Here is a 21,139-nt window from a genome sequence, read left to right on the forward strand (position 1 = left end):
TATGATATGAAAATATATTAAATAAATAAATAAGTGAATGAATACAAAGAATGGGGATCATATCAAATCTATGATGAAATTAAACTTTAATACTGTGAAAAGCCTAAATAAATATATGGAAGTTATTGGTTGTAAAACCAATAGTATCGTTTGCGTATAGGAAGTAATAAGTAAATATATCAATATTCTTATTGGTATTTTCATCAAATAATTAGTGTGTAAGAAGATGTAACATAGATTATTTACAATTGTTAAAATTAGAGTTCATCCACTTCATTCTCATACATTAATAATCATTTCAACTCATATTAAATACTTAAATCCTATCCCTAGTGACCTTGAACATATGATAACTCATCAAGTTTCAATCTCTTGAATCCTTAACAAGCAACCATGCATTAAAGTTCAAGAGTCTTAAGATTATTAATGAATCATGTTTTATCCTTATATACAAGCCTCTATTAGATGTTCAATTTCAATTACAGGTTCAGATCATATTTTGCAATACATCAAGAAGCACAAGTAATAACAAACATTAAGCATGAAAGTTGAATATTAACATAAATTAGAAAAGCATATATTGTTAACAAGAATTTAATATTTTACATATAATTTTAACAAATAAAACTAGTCTTCATTTTGGAGAACTTAAGATTCTACAAATTGAACAAACAGGGAAGAAATGAAAACTAAAGAGAAGGTACAATCCTTCTTTCAAGGTTCTTGGTAGCTACTTCTTACATCATTTGTATCTCCACTTTCACATCAACACCTTAGTTTCGTATCCCATCTTCCTCTTCAACCCTAAAAAGGAGAAAATCAACATGAATAAAGGAGGAAACCTAAGAAAGAGAGGAAAAACTTTCCAACACTTTAAACAGCCTCCAAGAGTCTCTCCCCAACACCCTAGGTGATTCAAATTTGTAAAAATAAGGAATAATGAAAACCCTTATGAAAACATGATTAAATATTCACTCTCGGTATCAAGGTTGACAAACGTGCCTAACAGCTTCATCATTGCCTAGGGAGGCCTAAAAATTGATGTTCTATAACTTGTAACTCATTGAGCAAGCCATATTTTTGTCCAACAACTCGAATACTACAAGTTTGGGTTATCATTTTTGCCTAATGAGAAGCCAACTCACCTAGCCACTTAACCTGACGCTCAATGGTGGTTTTTTGTTGTTTAGGGATAGTCCATGACAGTATAACCCTACAGGTGAGTCTTTTCTTCTTGTAGTCCCGAGTGCGATTCTATAGCCCTTACTGTGAGTATTTGTCTAAAAACCTCTTTTTTTTAATCCAATCATGTTTCCTTAAGTTTCAGCTTATTTTTCTACACTATAATTATTTCCTATTGACTTATTTTACACACTCAAAGTAGATATTAGAGATAAACAAACATACACTAACTAAAACACAAGAAAGTATGAAAACACACTGGACTTGAAGATAAAATAGGATAAAAGTTATCAAAGAGTTGATTTATTCACAAAAATATAAACATATAAACACATAAATCAACTGTTATCAGAAGTATAACTTATCAATATTAGAAAAATGATTTCTCTAAAACAAATGAGAAATTTTGAACTACACATATTTATAAAAGTAATAAAAATACCGACATCATCTTCCACAACCAAAACTTCTCAAAATTTCCCTCCAAACATATTTCAAAGCACAACTTATCACATAAAATTAATATACATAGAAGTATAGACTCCTAATAAAGCTAAAAAACTATTACATTAAATAAGATTTTCTTTCTGACATATCTAAGAAGTGGAGACAACATATAAATGCACATAAATAGTATAGAAAAAACTACTATGTTTAAAAATATTTAAAAAAGTGAGAATTAGTAAACATTTTTTTTTTCAAATGTTAACCCTACTTGGTGGGAAAAAATCAAATTTTCTCAATTGAAACCACTTTTGCTTCAATTAAATCCATTTAATTAAAAATCTATTCCATTTAAAATTCATTTTATTCAATCTAGATTTCAATTTCATCTACATTTTATAACTTTTTTTTATTAGAGATCCATTCTTTGAATCCAAATTTTTAAATGTGAAAAATCCAAATTTTTAATTTAAATTTTTAGTTAGGTTTGACTCAAGGTTGATATGGGCTGACCTACAAGGGTCGAGACAGGTCGATCTGAGTCAAAGGTTGAGACAGACTTGCTCGAATGCAAGGTCAAAGGTCAAGACAGACCAAACCAAACTAAAGGTCAAAATTACATGATTTAACCTAACAAAAGGATCCATTTAGGTTGGCTCGGGCTGAAGGTCGAAACAGGCCGATGGTTGGACCTGATTAATCCAGGTCGAAGGTCGAGGTAAGCTAGTTCGGCCCAATGATTAAGCCAACCTGACCTAGGCTCAATGTCAACACATGCCAAAGGTCAAGCCGGGATGACACATGTCGAAGGTCGATTGAGTTTGCCTTGGTCGAAATGTGGCCAAATTCTGCCAAGAAGGCCCCTACCAAATTTTGATCGAGTCGATCCTAAACAAAATTTGCTTGAATTCAGTCGAGTTAAGAACAACCAAAATTTGGTAGAAGATCTCTCAGTGAAGATGCAACCTATTTAATGAAGGTTAAATCCTTCTCATGTGTTAGAAGTGGAGGATGTTCATGTTAGAGAATCAGTGAAGATGCAATTTGTTGGTATAAAGGAATGTCAAACAAAGTAGTTTCGAAGAAAAACCATTAGTCTAGTTAAAGTTGTCTAAGATGGTAGTCAAAGCTATCTAAGATGGAAGAATATGTGATACTACATGAGATATACAAGAGAATATGAGAGAATCATACCCTACATCTATTTCTCGGTAAGTCTAATTTTTAAGGTTGAAAATTTTAATATTGGAAAGAATATAAGAGTTTAAAAAATCATATTTTAGAATTGATAGTATATTTAGAATAATAAGACTCTGTTAATTTGAAACATTTAATTTTTAATATATATATTTTCAAACCGTTTCAGAATCATAAAAGGAAAACAAAATATATGGAAACGAATTGGGGTGGGGTTCCTCATGCTCGGCATGTTCTCCACAAAAGAACAAAAAAGAAATATGTTAATTAGTTTTTTTTAATATAATAAATTGGAGTATGGTATTACGTACAATTTTTTTTTATTTGATATTAATTTCTTTTTGTATAATTGAGTATTTTACATTATTTTTATATGTTAAAGAATTGTTTAGATATATTTGTAATTTCATATGCCATCTTATATTTAATGTCTATTATTTTAATATACATCAATTTTTAAAATTAAAATAGTTTTATTAATTTTATACTATATCTATACGCTTAAGTAAACGATGTTTATACGATTGAGCGCGTGATCTTACAAAGTAATTTCAATGTAAAAAGAATAATAGTTGAATATTTACATAATCGCACTAATTATCTTAATTCAATACCTTATTAAAAATATATCTTCTTCCTAGATAAAAGTCATACAACAATCTAGAATATCAATTACGGTTTACACTATCTAGAACAATTTTTTAATTTTGAATTCACGAACATGTATTTTTTAATTATAAAATTATAAATATATACAATTATAAAATTATAACATTATTAAGGTGGCAAAGACAACGTAATAGTCACCATTCGGTTGTAATATTATTCCATTAAAAAGAAGTAAACGTAGAAAAATTTAGTTGTTGGATTATGTCATATGCTATCGAATAAGTATTATATCTTTAGTTTCACACTTAAAGTAAAAAATATAAAATGAAACCTTATTTTAAAAGTATACAAGTGAATACAAATATCATTTTAAAAGTAAAATTTGTAAACTAAATTAGATGTAAAATTCACTTTTTAATATTTAGTGCCATTAAATTTAACAGGTACTTAGTATTAAGTTATATCAAAAACTTAATTAAAATTTATATTAAAAACACTCATCAATTCATTGTTTTATAAATAAAAACAAAAATTTCCCATGCTCAACGTTTGCAAATTTTCCAAACAATAAGTATGAGAAGTTAAATAATTAAAACAACCATAAATTTTAACATCAAAAAGAAAAATGAGATACAAACAAAACAATTCATACTTTATATTGTTTTGTGGGAGCATTTAGACCACCCTCAAATAAAACAAAAAATAAAATCATTAAATATTTCCAACAAGATCATTACAGATCAAAACCATTGAATAAAAATAGTTAATATTTATATTAACATTTTTTATTGTCATTATTTCACTTAACTTCATTATAACGTTTACAAATGTATTAACAATAAGTGTGAGAAGTTGAAAAACTAAAACAAAATACATTCGTATTTATCTTGTTATGTGGAAGCATTTGGACCACCTTCCAATAATTAAAAAAACATTAAATATTTGTAATAAGATCATTACATATTAAAACGGTTGAAACCAATAATAATAATAAAAAATAACAAACGTAACTCACACTTCATCATATTATTTTGTGGACCATATATACTCTTAGAAAAAGGAAAATAAGAAAAAAATATATTAATAGTCATAAATAATATTGTGACATGATGAAAGCTCAGAATGAACTGTATGTGGCTATAAAAATAATATCTCCCTCACTGTTTCATCCATCCAAAATCAAAACACAAGAGTGAATGATTAAGATAAACAAGAGTGTGAAAATGAAGATGATGTTTGTGTCATTTTTTACCATACTATTTGTGTCAGTAATTGCTACAGAGGCATCAAATGGCTTAACCTGTGAGCAAGAAAAAGCCTTAGTGATGCCATGCTCAGATTTTGTGACGAAGAAAACTGTTGAGCCTTCAACTCTTTGCTGCAAAGGATTGAACCAAATAATATCATTGACACCTGAAGAAAAGAGTTCTGCATGTACGTGTCTTAAGGAAGCAGCCTCTCATATTCCTAACTTAGACAACGACAGAATCAATAATCTTCCAAAAGCTTGTAAACTCAATCTTGATTATCCCATCTCCGACGACTTTGATTGCACTTTGTAAGACTTCTTTTTCTTCTTTTACATATACTTGATAATGTTTTACATTCATTTGCTTTTCTTCATGTTGCTTTTCCTTTCTTTTCTTCTTTCAGAATTCTCTAAGCTAGAGGCTTCAGCAGGAAATGCGGTGTTAGAAAGGGTGGATTATGCTTCCAATTTCCTATTTTTATAATAAATAAGATTGTTTCTTCAACTTCTGTGAACAAACATTTATGTTGGAAGTGATCATTAATAGATATGATTTATATATGTTGTTCCTATATTTTATTATTATTATTTTTTATAGAGTTTCTTTCCATCTCATTATGATGAATTTTTTTGTTTAATGTTCGAGATTCATGAGCCTAATCCAAAATAAATCCCATGGAAACAAGCTATCATTCTATATATGAAACCAATTAGGCCTTTTTACTAAATTGAATTTTAATTTCTTTATATAAAAATAAAAAACTTCATTTTGAATTTAAAACTTGATCAAATATTTGGATATGAATTAAAAACTTATCCATTTGGATCCGGATTTTAAAAAAAATCCAAACTAGTTATGTTTCAAAAATATATTTGAATTCAAAATTTCAGCTAGTTATTTCAATCTTGATGAGATTTGGATTAGATATTTAAAAATCCAATCCATGTACATCCCTAATCCTACCAAAAGAATTTGAACAATGAAATAAACCAAAATTCAACTTAATTCAATTGAGTCGATCTGGATTAAAATTTAGCTGGATTCGATCAAGTTGAAAATAATTAAAATTTGGCTAAATTCGGTCGAATTCAACGAAGTTGTTTTAATCGAAATTCGTCAAATTCAGCTGATTCAAAAACTGGACCAAATTCAGCCTAATTCGATCGAGTTTGTCCTAGTCGAAGTTTGGTCGAATTCAACCGAGTCAGCCTTGGCCAAAGTTTTTGTCATATTCAATCGAGTATGTCATGGTCGTATTTAGCCAAGCTTGCCCTGGTCGTATTCAACAAAGACAACCCTCACTAAAATTCGGACGAATTCGATCGAGTTAGCCTTGACTAATATTTGGTAAAATTCGACTAAGTTAGTTCAGATAGAAATTTGGTCGTATTCGGTTGAGTCGATTCCAATCGAAACTTGGTTGAGTCAAGTCAAGCTAAAGTTCAAACAAATTCGATCAGACTAAAATTCGACTAAGGCGACTCAACTAACATTTAGTCGAATTCAACCTAGTTTGTCTTGATCGAATTTTGGTTGAGAAGGCTAACTTAGATCTAAGGACAAGAGAGTAATTTGTGTCAAAGGGTGAGATAGTCTGATTTGGATCGATGATCGAGATGGACTGACAAAAATTGAGAGTCTAGACTAATTAGTCTAAGTAAAAGATCGAGATGAGTTGAGTCATAACACAAGTCTTATAAAATTAAATTTTAATTACTTTTATAAAAACAATGCGTTTTGGATTTAAAATTGATCCAAATAATTGGATCTGGATTTAAAACCTGATGTAAAGATTTGGATCTGAATTTTTTTTTTAAATCCTAACTAGTTATTTTATAAAATAGATTTGAATGCAAAATTTGAGCCAATTATTTGAATCTTGGATCCTTAAAAATCCACGTACCCCTAACCCTACCAAAAGAACATGAACATTGAAATAGAAGACACGAGATACGTAATATTACTAAATTTGAACTTCAATCTTTCTTGCTTTTTTATCTTTTGATATGCATATCGAAATATTTTTTCCCAAAACTAAACCAACAACAATTTGGTGGTTCTATTACTGTTGTTATTTTTTTCTCTTAAACACTTTTATATAGTACATGCCAGTTTCATCCCCAACAAATTAATACTTTACTGTGTCAAATTTCTTTTAAACTTGTTGAGGATGCGTTTTTTGTATAAAATCACTGAGGTGGATTCAGTACAGTCGAAAATTACAGTTGTCCGGCGAATAAGGTCACACGACACATATTTTCATAAATGAATTTTAAACACACATTTGAGATGTTGCTGTTAAATTGTTGTAAAAAAATTGTTAAAAAAACATTTTTATTTAAAGTTCATTCAACAGCTACAAACCATTTAATGTGTTGATACTTTTAATTTCTTACATCCCAATCCATTAATACATCATTATTTCTCATCATTGAATTTCCATTCGTGCACGTTTAATATTAATGCTGCAGCAATTAGAAACAAATGGCAAGCTTTTTGACCTGCGCTGCAGTGACCTATAATAGCATATAGCTGTTGATATATTGGTATAGATATAAATGTTCACCCATAAATTCATGCCAACCGAAGAAGAAACACTGTTTTCAAAACGTAAAAGCATTTTTTTATTGCTGGATCCTATGAACACTTACTCAACCATGACAATAAAGAAAAAACATACTTAAGCTAAACCAACCAAAAGAAATAATGCATATCCCACTAAGAGGCCAAAAAAAGAATTAAAGGAAACGAAAACTGGACTCTAAACTTAGCAACAGCTTCAAAATAAACCCTTATCCTAGCGTGTTTGGAATCACGTTAAGAAGGTTGAAATATGATTGTAACCGCGCTTTCTGAAAGATGAAAAGTCGCATCTGAAACGTGGAACCAAACAAGCAATAATCGTATATCAATGTCCCAATACATTGACGTTGTTGTGTGCAAGATCAGGAGAGTCGTCGTTGTCATCATGAGAATGGAATTGAGAAGTGATTTTTTTTGCGGCAGCCTTGAAAGTGTCATCAACATCAGCGTACAATCCGAGGCGGTCATCTTCGTCCGAGCACTCTTCCACTCCTCCCTCGGTGTGGCTGGGTCCACACCCTTGACGAGGAGAAGGGTCGTCACGTTTGACTGTGTGAATGATGGAAGCAGCTTCGTCTTCAAGGCCACCCTCAGTGCCCTTCGTGCACCACATGCTAACCACCAACACCCCAAGACCAAACACGAGCATTGCTTTGGAATATTTGGCCATTGCGTGCACAATATCTCTCTTCACTTCAGTCTTTCAGAGTGATGAAATGAGCAGGCTTGGTGGACAATACAATCTGGGGGAATTTAAAACCATTGGTGTTTACTATTTTTATAACAATGTCTTTTAATGTTGGAACTGGTCTTAAGGTAGATCCGTTTCAAACTCAAAATCGACATGTCATGTCGTTTTCCTTTTTCGCGTAGTAATAGGTGTTCAGTTCAAAGCTGAAGATTGGCCTTTTTTTGAGTAAAAGGGTACGTGAAGTGATGGTTAACATGCAGTTGTTCGTAGAACCGCAATAACATTCTGAAGAATCAGTTGCATCGAAAAGACGAGTGTGTGCATGTTGAGCCACTTGTAAATTAGAGCAACATGGTTGGGGAAAAAAAGTTTTTAAGAAAAATATATTATGTTTTGTTTCAGAAAGTTGTTTATAAATAGGAAATATATTCATGAACACTAAATTACATTAACATTTAATTTTATAAATTTTGTTACAAATAATTACCTTTTTTTTTCAAATTAACTAAATTCGAAGTTATTCGCGATGAGATGGAAAAAATTAATATGCATTTAAAAAATGGCAGAAACGGGAGAAAATCAAACAAAAGCTCCAAGCATTTTATTACTATTTGTGAAATTAATTAAAAACATGAAACTAAACAAGTTTTAGTTATTTTTACAAATATGATTTATACATGATTTTTTGAACATGAAATAATCAATCTTATAACATTTCTTAAGAAAATAAAAGGACTGAAATAATGATAAATTAATATCCAATTGATTTCACCAACTTTTTTACCTTTCCAAAGCAAGGTGGGACAACTTTTTTTCACGCAAATTAGATCTATTCTTTTTCTTTATAAAATAATTGTTGTTTTTATTTTTAAAAAGTTCAAATGGGTTGATACTTTCCAATTTTTAATAAAACATTTATTTTTACTTTTAATTTGTTCTCAAATAAATTACATTAGCGTATCATGTATGTATGCGACATAACAAAATACTTAAGGTTCAGATTTAACATTGATTAAATTGAAATAATCTATGAATAATATAGAATTAAAGTATTGTGAAGTAAGAAATTGTAATTAAATAGAAAGATTCCATTAGCTAGCATAAGTGAAGAAGGATTTGATATTTGGGGATGAGTAGGTGGGAAGTGGAGGAATTTATGATATCCATGGCCCATAGGAAGTGTGGGAGGTAGCTCACACCTGATATTTCACACACAACACAAGCCGCTCAAAATTTTGTTGCATTGCATTTATTCTGCATTTATTTTTGCAGTTCGAATTCAATAGAATAGCCTCTATAACATGCCTCTGCACGTAGTCAGCTTTTATAATTAATTCACACCCTTCTCATACATCTTTTCATCACTATCATAAAGTAGAGTTTAATTTATATGTTCACTATGTCCCACTCACAAGGCTATATATACATATATATATATATATATATATATATATATATATATATATATATATATATATATATATATATATACATATATATATATATATATATATATATATATATATATATACATATATATACATACTTTCCATGTTAGTAAGTGTTTCGGATGTGTAGGGCTGTGGGGTTCCAAGTCTTCCAAGTCCTCCCGTAGTATTGTCTCCTTGGCCGATCCTCTCCTGGCGCTCTGGCTCTCCTCTTGATCCGGAGGGGTGGAGACCTACAAAAGATTCTCCGATGCCAAAGTCAGTTTCAGAGCAGTGGCTATTTTTTAGTAGTAGCAATAAATGAGCATTCAATGTAACCTGTCTACCACTCACCGTGGACCTGTATTTATAGTTTTCGCTATGGGCTTGGGATTAGTGAAAAGTTAATCACGGCCCAAAACGGCCCAATAGCTTCTAATTTCTACTTACCTTTAAACCAGGCTGCTTTTCCTTAAGTCATGTTGATTAGTGTTTTGGCGGGCGTGGACGTCCGCCCATGTGAAATGGGCGTCTGCCTCGCGCGCACGGAGATCTGCCCACGCGAGATCCGCCCATGTGGGATCTTTGGTCCGGCGTTCGGTTTTGCTGGTCGTGTCCGTGAAGATCCGTCCATGTGGGATCCGCCCGTGTGGGATCTTTGGTCCGGCGTCCGGATTTGCCGGCCGTGTCCGCGGAGATCCGTCAATGTGATATGGGCGTCCGCCTCGTCCGCGTGGAGATCCGCCCAATTAGTTTGTGCATCCGTACACATGGATCCTTCCGTACGGCGTCCGGCCCTTGCAGATACACAAGCCCCCCAAGTCCTAGTGCCCGTAGTGAACGTAGGACTTTGGGTCACTTAACAGGCAAGATTTGATGCAGTGGCTGTCGTGTCGGGCCGCTCTGTGATGGTAGAATTCCTTGTGAGTTCTTCAAAGTTTTTCTTATAAAGAGGTTCGACCCGATTGGTAGGTGTTCCTCCCTGCTACAGGAGGGTTAGGAGAGTTTATACCGGGTCTAGGTTCAATCTTTGGCCGGCTCTTCAACGCATGAGCCGCCGGCTTGCCTTATACGATTGCGTACAGGCATTGTCGTAAGTCACCGTGGCCTCCGGAGTGGACTCCGGTACATCTGGGTAGGCGATCATTGGGCAACCGGACGGTCCTTCCGTATGGCGCCCGGTATTTCGGGCGTCTTTCGCACGGCGCCTGGCGCTTCGGCGCCCTTCGTACGGCGCCTGGCACTTCGGCGCCCTTCGTACGGCGCCTGGCACTTCGGCGCCCTTGTACGGCGCCTGGCGCTTCGGCGCCCTTCGTACGGCGCCTGGCACTCTCTGGTACACAAGCCCCCCAAGTCCTAGTTCACGTAGTGGATGTAGGATTTTGGATACGGCGCGTGGGGGTCGGGAACCCGTAATTGGGCTTTATCCAGTGGGCTTTTTGAATTTGAATTTCGAGCGGGAAAACACGTGGCGCGTCCTCATTGAATAGGGCTGAAGCGTCGCCAAATCTGGAGCGTTGGTTGTACCAAATCTAGACGGCCAAGATACATTCAACGGTTACTAATTTTTCCCTATAAATAGCGGAATAGATGGTGTCATTTTCACTTATCCTCATCATTCACGCGCTCAAGATTCTTTTTTCCATCAGGTAATAAATGGCGTCTGTGTCCATCGAGTCAGGTTCTGGATCGTCGGGCGGAGTCCGGGAGGGGTCGGCGCGGGGCGACAGCAGCGATTCTCTCAGCTCAGTGTCTTCTCACTTTTTGGAGGAGGCGATTGGGTCTTCTGGGGCGGATCCCGATTCACCGGCGGCGGCGGATGACCGGATTTTTCATGGCTTGCCGCTATTCCTGCTCAAGGGCGGTATTTCCGTGGTCGGGTCCCCCTTTGAACCGGAAGGTCAAGGGGTGGCTGAGTCGGACCTGGCACCCCCTGTTCCTAGCCGGTATGCTTCCTCTTACGCCTTTCGCAAGGATTTAGTGTGGCAGGTTCGTCGCATCCATATTGTCCGGGATGTGGAGGACTCTAAGTTAATTAAAGCCGGGGTAACTTTGCTAAATGAGAGGGTTTTCCATGATGGGCGGTCTAGTCCGTACGATTTCTTTTTCATGTATGTGGCTTTCTTCACCCACCTTTTTGTCCGGGTTCCCTTTACTAATTTTCAAACGGCTATTCTTCGGGAGGTCAACGTGGCTCCAACGCAGCTGCACCCCAACTCGTGGGCGGCCGTGCAGGCTTTTCTTGCTATGTGTTTGGCAGTAGGTGTCACCCCAACCATCCCGGTTTTCTTTCATTACTTCGTAGTCCGCCCATCCCGTTCTGGCGGCTGGGTGTCTTTTAGATCGGTACGGGGCAGGACCCTTTTTCGCCCCTTCTCTGATTCGTTCAAGAATTTTAAACAACATTACTTTAAAATAATCATTAACAAAGTCGGCGTTCGCGAATTTTCTGACGGTGAAGGGAATCCGCTGTTTCCACTTTATTGGACGAGAGATCCCCGACACATAAGGGCGACTTCCACAGGAGCCTTGACAGCAGCCGACCTAGAAGCTGTGCGCACCATTAACGCCCTCCCCCGCCGGATATCCGCCCGCCACTTGGTCGAATGCCTTAGTCTCGAAGATTGTGGACCAAAGGCGTTCGGTATGGTCTTGTCCCGTTGGGTGTATTTGTTTTTCGCTTACTGACGTTAAATTTTCTGAATTTTCCTGTCTCTTGCAGAATTAATGACGAATCCCGGTCCCCGCAAATCCAACTTTTTTGCACTGAGGAAGAAGTCAGGGGCTAGCTCGTCGACCGCCCGGCCGACTGTTGTTCCAGATGCGCCCCGTCCTCCTCCTTCGGGGGTCCGCCAGGCGACCACCCGCGCTGCTCCTAAGGTAGGAATCACCCCTGCTGCCGGAACCGGGGGTCACAGTATGCAGGCACCGCCTCCCAATCCTCCGCCGGAATTGGAGGCCGCCCACGTGGAACCTTTGTCTGAGGCGGCCACTGTTTCAGCCGAACTCTCGAAGCGCAAGAGAGCAGATCCTACTGCGGAGGGGCGACGAGACAAAGAGGGGTCGTCGTCTCGCTCGGCCTCAAAGAAGGCCCGGAAGGGCAAAGACAAGGAGAAGGATCGGGGGAAAGCCCCGTTCGTTCCTCTTCCTGGCGGCATTTTCAGCCCGGCCTTTAGCATGAGCGACCGCACCAAATTTCACATGAGCTCCTCCCAACGGGCGCTCATTGAACCACTTTCCGAATTGGAGCTTACTAACGCCATGCTGGAGATGTCAACCCGGACATCCGCCTTGGCTTGGTATTTGAAGGAGTGGGCCGACCGCCCCGGAGTGGCAGAGGTCCGGGCCGAGCTTGACCGGGAGAAGAAAAACGCGGCCTCCCTTCAGCTGACTTTGGAGGAGATGGTACTGAATCAAGACGAATACGATAAGAGGATCGAGCAGCTTGAGGCCGAGCTAGAAGAAGCTAAGAGGGAGTCCGCTGAAGGGTTGGAAGCCGCCCGGATTGAGCAGGAGCGTTTGGCGGAAGAGAGCTGCCAGAAAATTGAGCTGCTGGAGGCAGAAGTAACCCGCTCGAAGGAGGCCGAGTCGTGCCGCGCCAAGGCCAATGAGGAGCTCACTCTTGAAGTGGCTAAGGCTAAGGAACAGATTGCTGAGTTGGAGTCCACCATCCTTTTTGAACATGAGGAGGGATTCAACAAAGCCCTTCGCCAAGTGACTCTCTTGGCGGGCGTCCAGGATCCCTTTGCCTTGGGCGTGGATATAGAAAAGGACGTCTTCAACGGCGTCCTTGTGGACTTGAATGCCGTCGAAGAGAACGAGCCGCCCGTGGAGATCGCTGGGGGCGGGAAGAATTAGAATTTTTCTCTTTTTTAATATTGTTTTTTGGAGGTGTATCTTTCGACCGTCCATCCAACGTCTCGAGTGTTCCAGAGGTTGGCTGGACGGTCTTTTTTGTAGATCGCAGCACCTTTAAGCGCAAATGATTAATACACAGCTCTTTAATTTTGCACATCTCTATCTGCCTTTATTTTTATCCGGTTTAGTTGCATAACGTCGCCCAACCAATCTCAGAATTGTTGTCGTTGGAACAATCGCCAACTTGGATTTTGGTAGTGCGGACAATCCTTTCGCGGTGTCGCCCAACTAGGTCGAGAGTTGTTCTCGTTGGAACAATCACTGGCGTGGAGTTTGGTAGGGCGGACAATCCTTTCGCGATGTCGCCCAACCAGGCCGAGAGTTGTCCTCGTTGGAACACTCGCCGGCGTGGAGTTTGGTAGGGCGGACAATCCTTTCGCGATGTCGCCCAACCGGGCCAAGAGTTGTTCTCGTTGGACCACTCACCGGCTTGGAGTTTGGTAGGACGGACGTCATTTCTCTTCGTCGCCCAACCAAGCTAAGAGTCGTTCTCTTTGGAACGCCCGTTCGCCAGCTTGGAGTTTGGGAGGGCGGACGTCATTTCACTTCGTCGCCCAACCAAGCTGAGAGTCGTTCTCTTTGGAACGCCCGTTCGCCAGCTTGGAGTTTGGTAGGGCGGACGTCTCTTCGCTTCGTCGCCCAACCAAGCTGAGAGTCGTTCTCTTTGGAACGCTCGTTCGCCAGCTTGGGTTTGGTAGGGCGGACGTGTCTTCGCTTCGTCGCCCAACCAAGCTGAGAGTCGTTCTCTTTGGAACGCCCGTTCGCCAGCTTGGAGTTTGGTAGGGCGGACGTCTCTTCGCTTCGTCGCCCAACCAAGCTGAGAGTCGTTCTCTTTGGAACGCTCGTTCGCCAGCTTGGGTTTGGTAGGGCGGACGTGTCTTCGCTTCGTCGCCCAACCAAGCTGAGAGTCGTTCTCTTTGGAACGCCCGTTCGCCAACTTGGAGTTTGGTAGGGCGGACGTCTCTTCGCTTCGTCGCCCAACCAAGCTGAGAGTCGTTCTCTTTGGAACGCTCGTTCGCCAGCTTGGGTTTGGTAGGGCGGACGTCTCTTCGCTTCGTCGCCCAACCAAGCTGAGAGTCGTTCTCTTTGGAACGCTCGTTCGCCAGCTTGGGTTTGGTAGGGCGGACGTCTCTTCGCTTCGTCGCCCAACCAAGCTGAGATTCGTTCTGTTTGGGACGCTCGTTCGCCAGCTTGGGTTTGGTAGGGCTTGAGAACTTCGCTTCAAGTTCTCTTTTGGAACGCTCGTTCTGGATTAGATGTCTACAAAACAAAGTGAGTTTCATAGGAGGAAATAGAACTTGATTCATTAACCATGGGGGTACATTACATCAAGCCGCGGAAGTTAACTGAAATAAAACTTTAGATGCGTGGCGTTCCAAGTGTTAGGGATGGGACGTCCGTCCATGCGCTCCAGCCTATACGCTCCGTTTCCCAGGGCCTCCATTACTCGGAACGGCCCTTCCCACTTGGCGGCCAGCTTTCCATGAGTTGGGTTTCGGCGGGCGTCTCCCGCTTTTCTCCATACTAGGTCCCCCTCCTGGAAGCTTCTTGGCCGGACCTTGGAGTTGTATTTTCTTTCCACCATGCGCTTGCATGCTTCGGCCCTCAGCGCCGCTCGGTCACGCCGTTCGTCCAGGGAGTCCAACTCGATTCTCAACTCTTGGTCGTTGAGGTTCAGGTCCTCGACTTCTCGCCTCAAGGACGGCTCGCCCAGCTCAACCGGCAACATGGCATCGGTACCATAAGTTAAGTTGAAAGGGGTTTCGCCTGTGGTTCCATGGGGTGTGCATCTATACGCCCATAGGACCTCGGGTAGTTCGTCCACCCATGCCCCCTTTCTTTCCCCCAAACGCCTCTTAAGTTCTGAGACTATGGCTTTGTTCATTGCCTCGGCTTGACCGTTCGTCTGGGGATGCTCCACAGAGCTGGTAACGTGCTTAATCCCCAATCCCTTGAAGAACTCAGCTAGTTTTTTGTCGATAAACTGCCGACCGTTATCCGTGATGATGGATCGAGGGAGGCCGAAGCGACATATTAATTTCCAACAGAACTTCTGGACCTGGGCAGCCGTGATGGTCGCCAAGGGCTCGGCCTCTACCCACTTGGTGAAGTAATCCACCGCCACCAAGAGGAACTTCCTCTGCGCTTGCCCTACTGGGAATGGTCCTACGATGTCCATTCCCCATTGGGCGAAGGGCCATGGGGAGGATATTGAACGTAAGGCATGTGGCGGAAGGTGGGAGTTGTTGGAATGTTCCTGACAGCGGACGCAGCGCTGGACGAACGCTTTTGTGTCCGCCTCCATGGTAGGCCAATAATATCCGGCTCTCAGCAACCGGGCTTTTAATGTTCTCCATCCTGTGTGGAAACCACAAACGCCGTTGTGTAGCTCATCCATGACATAGCACGCCTCTTCGTTCCCCAAGCACTTAAGGAGGGGGGAGGAGAATCCTCTTCGGTATAAGTCATCCCCCACGATAAGGTAACGGGCGATTTTCTTGGCTTCGCCCGGACCTACCATCCGCCCCTCGTCCTGGCGGGTCATGATCTCCCTGATTTCTGCACGCCAATCCTGCCCTCCATCGGATACCGCCGAGCATTCTACCGAAGGCTGAAGTAGAACCTGCCGCACGACAGTAGTCAACTGTCCCTTTTCCTTTCCCGAACTGAGTTTAGACAGTATGTCCGCCCTCGTGTTCTGTTCTCTGGGGATGTGCTGTATGTCAACTTTATCGAACGCCCTTGCGAGCTCCGCCGCTCGTTGGTAGTATCGTAAAAGGCGCTCCTCTCTGACTTGGAAGTTGCCGTTCATTTGGCCTACCACCAACTCAGAGTCCGTCCGGCAGGTTATCCTCCGCGCCCCCATGTCTTTTGCCAACTCGAGGCCGGCTACCAGGGCCTCATACTCGGCCTGGTTGTTGGATACTTTGAATTTGAATATCAAGGAATGCTCCAGTAAGAATCCGTTGGGGCCTTCAAGAACGATGCCGGCCCCGCTTATCGAACGCCCGGACGCTCCGTCCACGTACAGGTTCCAGTCTTCTAGGCCGGATGGGGGTAATTCGGCCGCGAAATCTGCCAAATGTTGGCCTTTGACCGATCCTCTTGGTTCATAGCGCAAGCCGAACTCTGAGAGCTCTACTGCCCAGGCCACCATCCGTCCGGCTAGGTCCGGCTTTCTGAGGATTTTGGAGATTGGGAAGTCCGTCCGGACTATCACTTGATAACTTTGAAAGTAAGGGCGAAGCCTTCGGGATGCGTGCAATAAAGCCAAGGCCACCTTCTCTACCCGCTGATACCGGGTTTCTGCATCTAGGAGCGTTCGACTCACGAAGTAGATTAATCTCGCTTGAGGCCGCTCTTGCATCAATACGGCGCTGACGGCCGTTTCAGATACTCCCAAGAAGATGTGCAAATCTCCACCCGGAACCGGGCGGTTCATGACCGGTGGGTTACTTAGGATGGCTTTGACGTCTTGGAATGCTCGCTCGCATTCGTCGTCCCATGACGGGCCGGCCCCTTTCTTCAGCTTACGCAGGACCGGCCTCATCCGCTCTGCTAGCTTGGGGATAAATCGGGACAAGGCAGTGAGGCGTCCGACCAGTCTCTGGACTTCCTTAAGGGTGGCCGGACTCTGCATTTGCAGTACCGCGTCACACTTGTCTGGGTTAGCCTCAATCCCCCTTGATGTTAACATAAAACCCAAGAACTTTCCGGCGGCTACCCCGAACGTACACTTTGCAGGATTCAAGCGCATGCCGAATTTCCTTACTTGGCGAAAAACCTCCTCAAGGTCTTGGATGTGTCCCTCTCCATCTGCCGATCGGACCACCATGTCGTCCACATATACGTCCATGCACCGGCCTATCTGTTCCCGGAAGATTCGATCCATTAGGCGCTGGTATGTCGCCCCCGCATTCTTCAGACCGAACGGCATAACCTCATAGCAGAAGTTAGCCTTCTCTGTGATGAATGCTGTCTTCTCGATGTCTGGTCCGTACATGGGTATCTGATTATACCCGGAATATGCATCCAGGAAACTCAACACGCGGTGTCCGGAGGCGCCGTCCACCAGGGCGTCTATGCTGGGTAGAGGGTGCGAATCCTTTGGGCAGGCCTTGTTCAGATCCGTGTAGTCGGTACACATGCGCCACTTCCCGCTGGCCTTCTTCACCATGACCACGTTAGCTAGCCAGGTGGTGTAGGTGACAGCCCGGACGAATCCGGCTCTCTTCAACTTCTCTACCTCCTCTTCGACCGCCTTGCGCTTCTCCTCGCCCATTCTTCGCTTTTTCTGGGCTATAGGTCGTGCATTCTGGAAAAGCGAGAGCTTGTGGCACATCACCGCAGGATGAATGCCTGGCATATCTGCTGCCGTCCATGCAAAGAGATCACGGTTCCTCCACAAGAGCGCTCTCAGTTCCTTTTCCATTTCGAGGTTCAGCTCCCTGGCGATAAGAGTGGTTTGGGCAGGTTCCTTTCCTATCAGGATAGGTTGGGTCTCTCCCATAGGTTCCAGCCGGTCCTCGGTATTCGTCCTAGGGTCAAGGTCGGCCATGGCCACCTCTGAGCCGGCCGCCCGCCTTTTTACGGGACGGACGTGCAACTTCAACCCAGCTGCGTAACATTCTCGCGCCGTCTTCTGGTCCGCCCGGACTGTACAAATAGTTCCCTTCTCGGAGGGGTATTTCATTGTGAGGTGGGGGGTAGAGACGATGGCTCCAAAAGCGTTTAAGCACGGCCTTCCGAGCAGCACGTTATATGAGGTGCTCGCCTCTACCAGCAGATACCGGACCCTCTTCTCCTCGCTAGATCGTCCGGTCCCCAACCTCGTCCTCAACTCCACATATCCCCTTGTGTCAACTCTTTCTCCTGCAAACCCTACTATCTGCCCATCGTAGGGGACAATCAGATCTTCTGAGATATCCATTTGCAGGAAGGTCTTCCAGTAAAGGATGTTGACCGAACTTCCTTGGTCAACCAGGACTTTGCTTATCCCATACCGTGCTATCTCTGCCGTTATGACCATTGGGTCGTCCTGGTCGGGATCAGGGGCGTGAAAGTCCTCGTCCGAGAAGGTAATGGGCGGCATGGAGCGACGCGGCTTGTCAACCAGATGGACGGATTGGAGGGCCCGAACGTGGCGTTTACGGGCGGAAGAAGATGATCCTCCTCCCGCGAATCCTCCGGAAATGGTATTAATGTGTCCTCTCAAGGGGCGTTCCCGGCTGCGGCTTCGACTTCGGCTCGGGCGCCTTTCGGAGCGGGGTCGTTCCGCTCGGGGATTCCGCGGCTTATCCTTTCGGTAGGCCGGTCTCTGGGCGGACCGTTCGGTTGACTGCGACGGGCGCTCGTCTCGGACGTACTTCTTAAGTTTTCCCGCCCGGATGAGTTCTTCTATTTTGTCCTTGAGGGTCCGGCATTCTTCGGTGCTGTGACCCATGTTTTTGTGGTAGGAGCAATGTTTGCTCCGGTCAGCGCCCTTCAAAGTTGGGAGTCCCTCATGCTCCACTATCAGTTCTGCACTTAGGGCCTCTCGGAGAATTTTCTCCCTTGAGGCGTTCAAGGGCGTATATTGTTGGAAGCGAGGTCCTTTCTTCTGCTCCCGGGGCCTAAGGCCGAACGTTTTTCCCGTAGAATTGGCGGGCTTATTACCGTCCGTCCTCTCTCCCCTGGCTTCTTGATTTTCTTTTTTATAGGAGAGCTTCATCTCCTCCACCCTTATTTCATCAGCTGCTCTCTCCCTCAACTCCTCCATTGTTTTGGGTGCTCGCCTGCAGACACTATCTTTGAACGGCCCCGGCTTAAGAGCCGGCAGGATGTAGTGAAGGGCGAGCTCCGGCGTCAGGCTTTTCACTCGCCGGACGGTCTTCTGATACCTGTCCATGAACGTCCGCAAGGTCTCGTCCTTCTCCTGCTTGAGGGTCATTAATTCGAATACGGTCAGGTCTTGAGTGCTGCTGGCCGCAAATTGTTTGATGAACTGCTGTTTCAACCCGGCGAAATTTTCTATCGAATTAGGGGGGAGGGTGTTGAACCACTCCAATGCCTCGTCCTCCAACGAGAGCGAGAATGCTCTGCACCAGATGGCGTCATTGCCTGTTCGGAACGCCATCGCGTTCGAGAACGTCTGGATATGGGAGGCAGGGTCCGTTGTTCCGTTATACATTTTGAATTGCGGAGCCATGAATTGCTCCGAAATTTGGACATCCATGATGTTCTGAGTGAACGGGAGTAACAAGGTGGACGACGGTTCCGACTTCACTATCAGTCGTCCGTCCTCGGCAGCGCTCTCCGCATGCACCGATTTGGCCTTGCTTCCTTCCGCCTCGGACCCGGTAGGCCTCCAGGTTTTATCATACTCGGTATCGGCGGGTGGACTGTCTTCCGCTCCCGTCTTTTCCTTACCCTTCCTTTGCTTTCCTTCATCTATCCGCCCGACCTCCTCGGCTATCCGGGCTTCGCAGTCGGCTTTTACGGCGGCCAATTCGTCCTCGTGACGCTGCTGCATCTCTTCCATTTTCTGCTGCAATGCGCGGATCATCTCCACCGGGTCGTCTGTGCCCTGGTTTCTTGTGGTCACCATTGAGTTTTTGAAATCACACGGCCCCACGGTGGGCGCCAAATGTTTCGGATGTGTAGGGCTGTGGGGTTCCAAGTCTTCCAAGTCCTCCCGTAGTATTGTCTCCTTGGCCGATCCTCTCCTGGCGCTCTGGCTCTCCTCTTGATCCGGAGGAGTGGAGACCTACAAAAGATTCTCCGATGCCAAAGTCAGTTTCAGAGCAGTGGCTATTTTTTAGTAGTAGCAATAAATGAGCATTCAATGTAACCTGTCTACCACTCACCGTGGACCTGTATTTATAGTTTTCGCTATGGGCTTGGGATTAGTGAAAAGTTAATCACGGCCCAAAACGGCCCAATAGCTTCTAATTTCTACTTACCTTTAAACCAGGCTGCTTTTCCTTAAGTCATGTTGATTAGTGTTTTGGCGGGCGTGGACGTCCGCCCATGTGAAATGGGCGTCTGCCTCGCGCGCACGGAGATCCGCCCACGCGAGATCCGCCCATGTGGGATCTTTGGTCCGGCGTTCGGTTTTGCTGGTCGTGTCCGTGAAGATCCGTCCATGTGGGATCCGCCCGTGTGGGATCTTTGGTCCGGCGTCCGGATTTGCCGGCCGTGTCCGCGGAGATCCGTCAATGTGATATGGGCGTCCGCCTCGTCCGCGTGGAGATCCGCCCAATTAGTTTGTGCATCCGTACACATGGATCCTTCCGTACGGCGTCCGGCCCTTGCAGATACACAAGCCCCCCAAGTCCTAGTGCCCGTAGTGAACGTAGGACTTTGGGTCACTTAACAGGCAAGATTTGATGCAGTGGCTGTCGTGTCGAGCCGCTCTGTGATGGTAGAATTCCTTGTGAGTTCTTCAAAGTTTTTCTTATAAAGAGGTTCGACCCGATTGGTAGGTGTTCCTCCCTGCTACAGGAGGGTTAGGAGAGTTTATACCGGGTCTAGGTTCAATCTTTGGCCGGCTCTTCAACGCATGAGCCGCCGGCTTGCCTTATACGATTGCGTACAGGCATTGTCGTAAGTCACCGTGGCCTCCGGAGTGGACTCCGGTACATCTGGGTAGGCGATCATTGGGCAACCGGACGGTCCTTCCGTATGGCGCCCGGTATTTCGGGCGTCTTTCGCACGGCGCCTGGCGCTTCGGCGCCCTTCGTACGGCGCCTGGCACTTCGGCGCCCTTCGTACGGCGCCTGGCACTTCGGCGCCCTTGTACGGCGCCTGGCGCTTCGGCGCCCTTCGTACGGCGCCTGGCACTCTCTGGTACAGTAAGA

At 43.5% G+C, this 21,139-nt stretch overlaps 2 protein-coding genes across 2 annotated transcripts; one reads left to right on the forward strand and one right to left on the reverse strand.

The window, feature by feature from the left end:
- Positions 1-4,591: 4,591 nt before the first annotated feature.
- On the forward strand, positions 4,592-5,249 carry LOC148204561 (non-specific lipid-transfer protein 1-like). The gene is made up of 2 exons (XM_088110180.1): positions 4,592-4,990; positions 5,086-5,249. The coding sequence occupies exons 1-2, from the start codon at positions 4,629-4,631 to the stop codon at positions 5,093-5,095; spliced, it is 372 nt and encodes a 123-aa protein (XP_087966306.1). The 5' UTR covers positions 4,592-4,628; the 3' UTR covers positions 5,096-5,249.
- Positions 5,250-14,643: 9,394 nt separating this feature from the next.
- Positions 14,644-20,939, reverse strand: LOC124842265 (uncharacterized). Its single transcript, XM_088113641.1, is given in 3 exon segments — positions 14,644-19,889; positions 19,892-20,046; positions 20,866-20,939. Coding segments are annotated over 3 exon segments (5,475 nt in total).
- Between the last annotated feature and the right edge of the window lie 200 nt (positions 20,940-21,139).

Source organism: Vigna umbellata, chromosome 1 (genome assembly GCF_029865625.1).
Source record: "Vigna umbellata cultivar VRB3 chromosome 1, Vumbellata_1.0, whole genome shotgun sequence".
In the NCBI taxonomy this organism is placed as follows: domain Eukaryota; kingdom Viridiplantae; phylum Streptophyta; class Magnoliopsida; order Fabales; family Fabaceae; genus Vigna; species Vigna umbellata.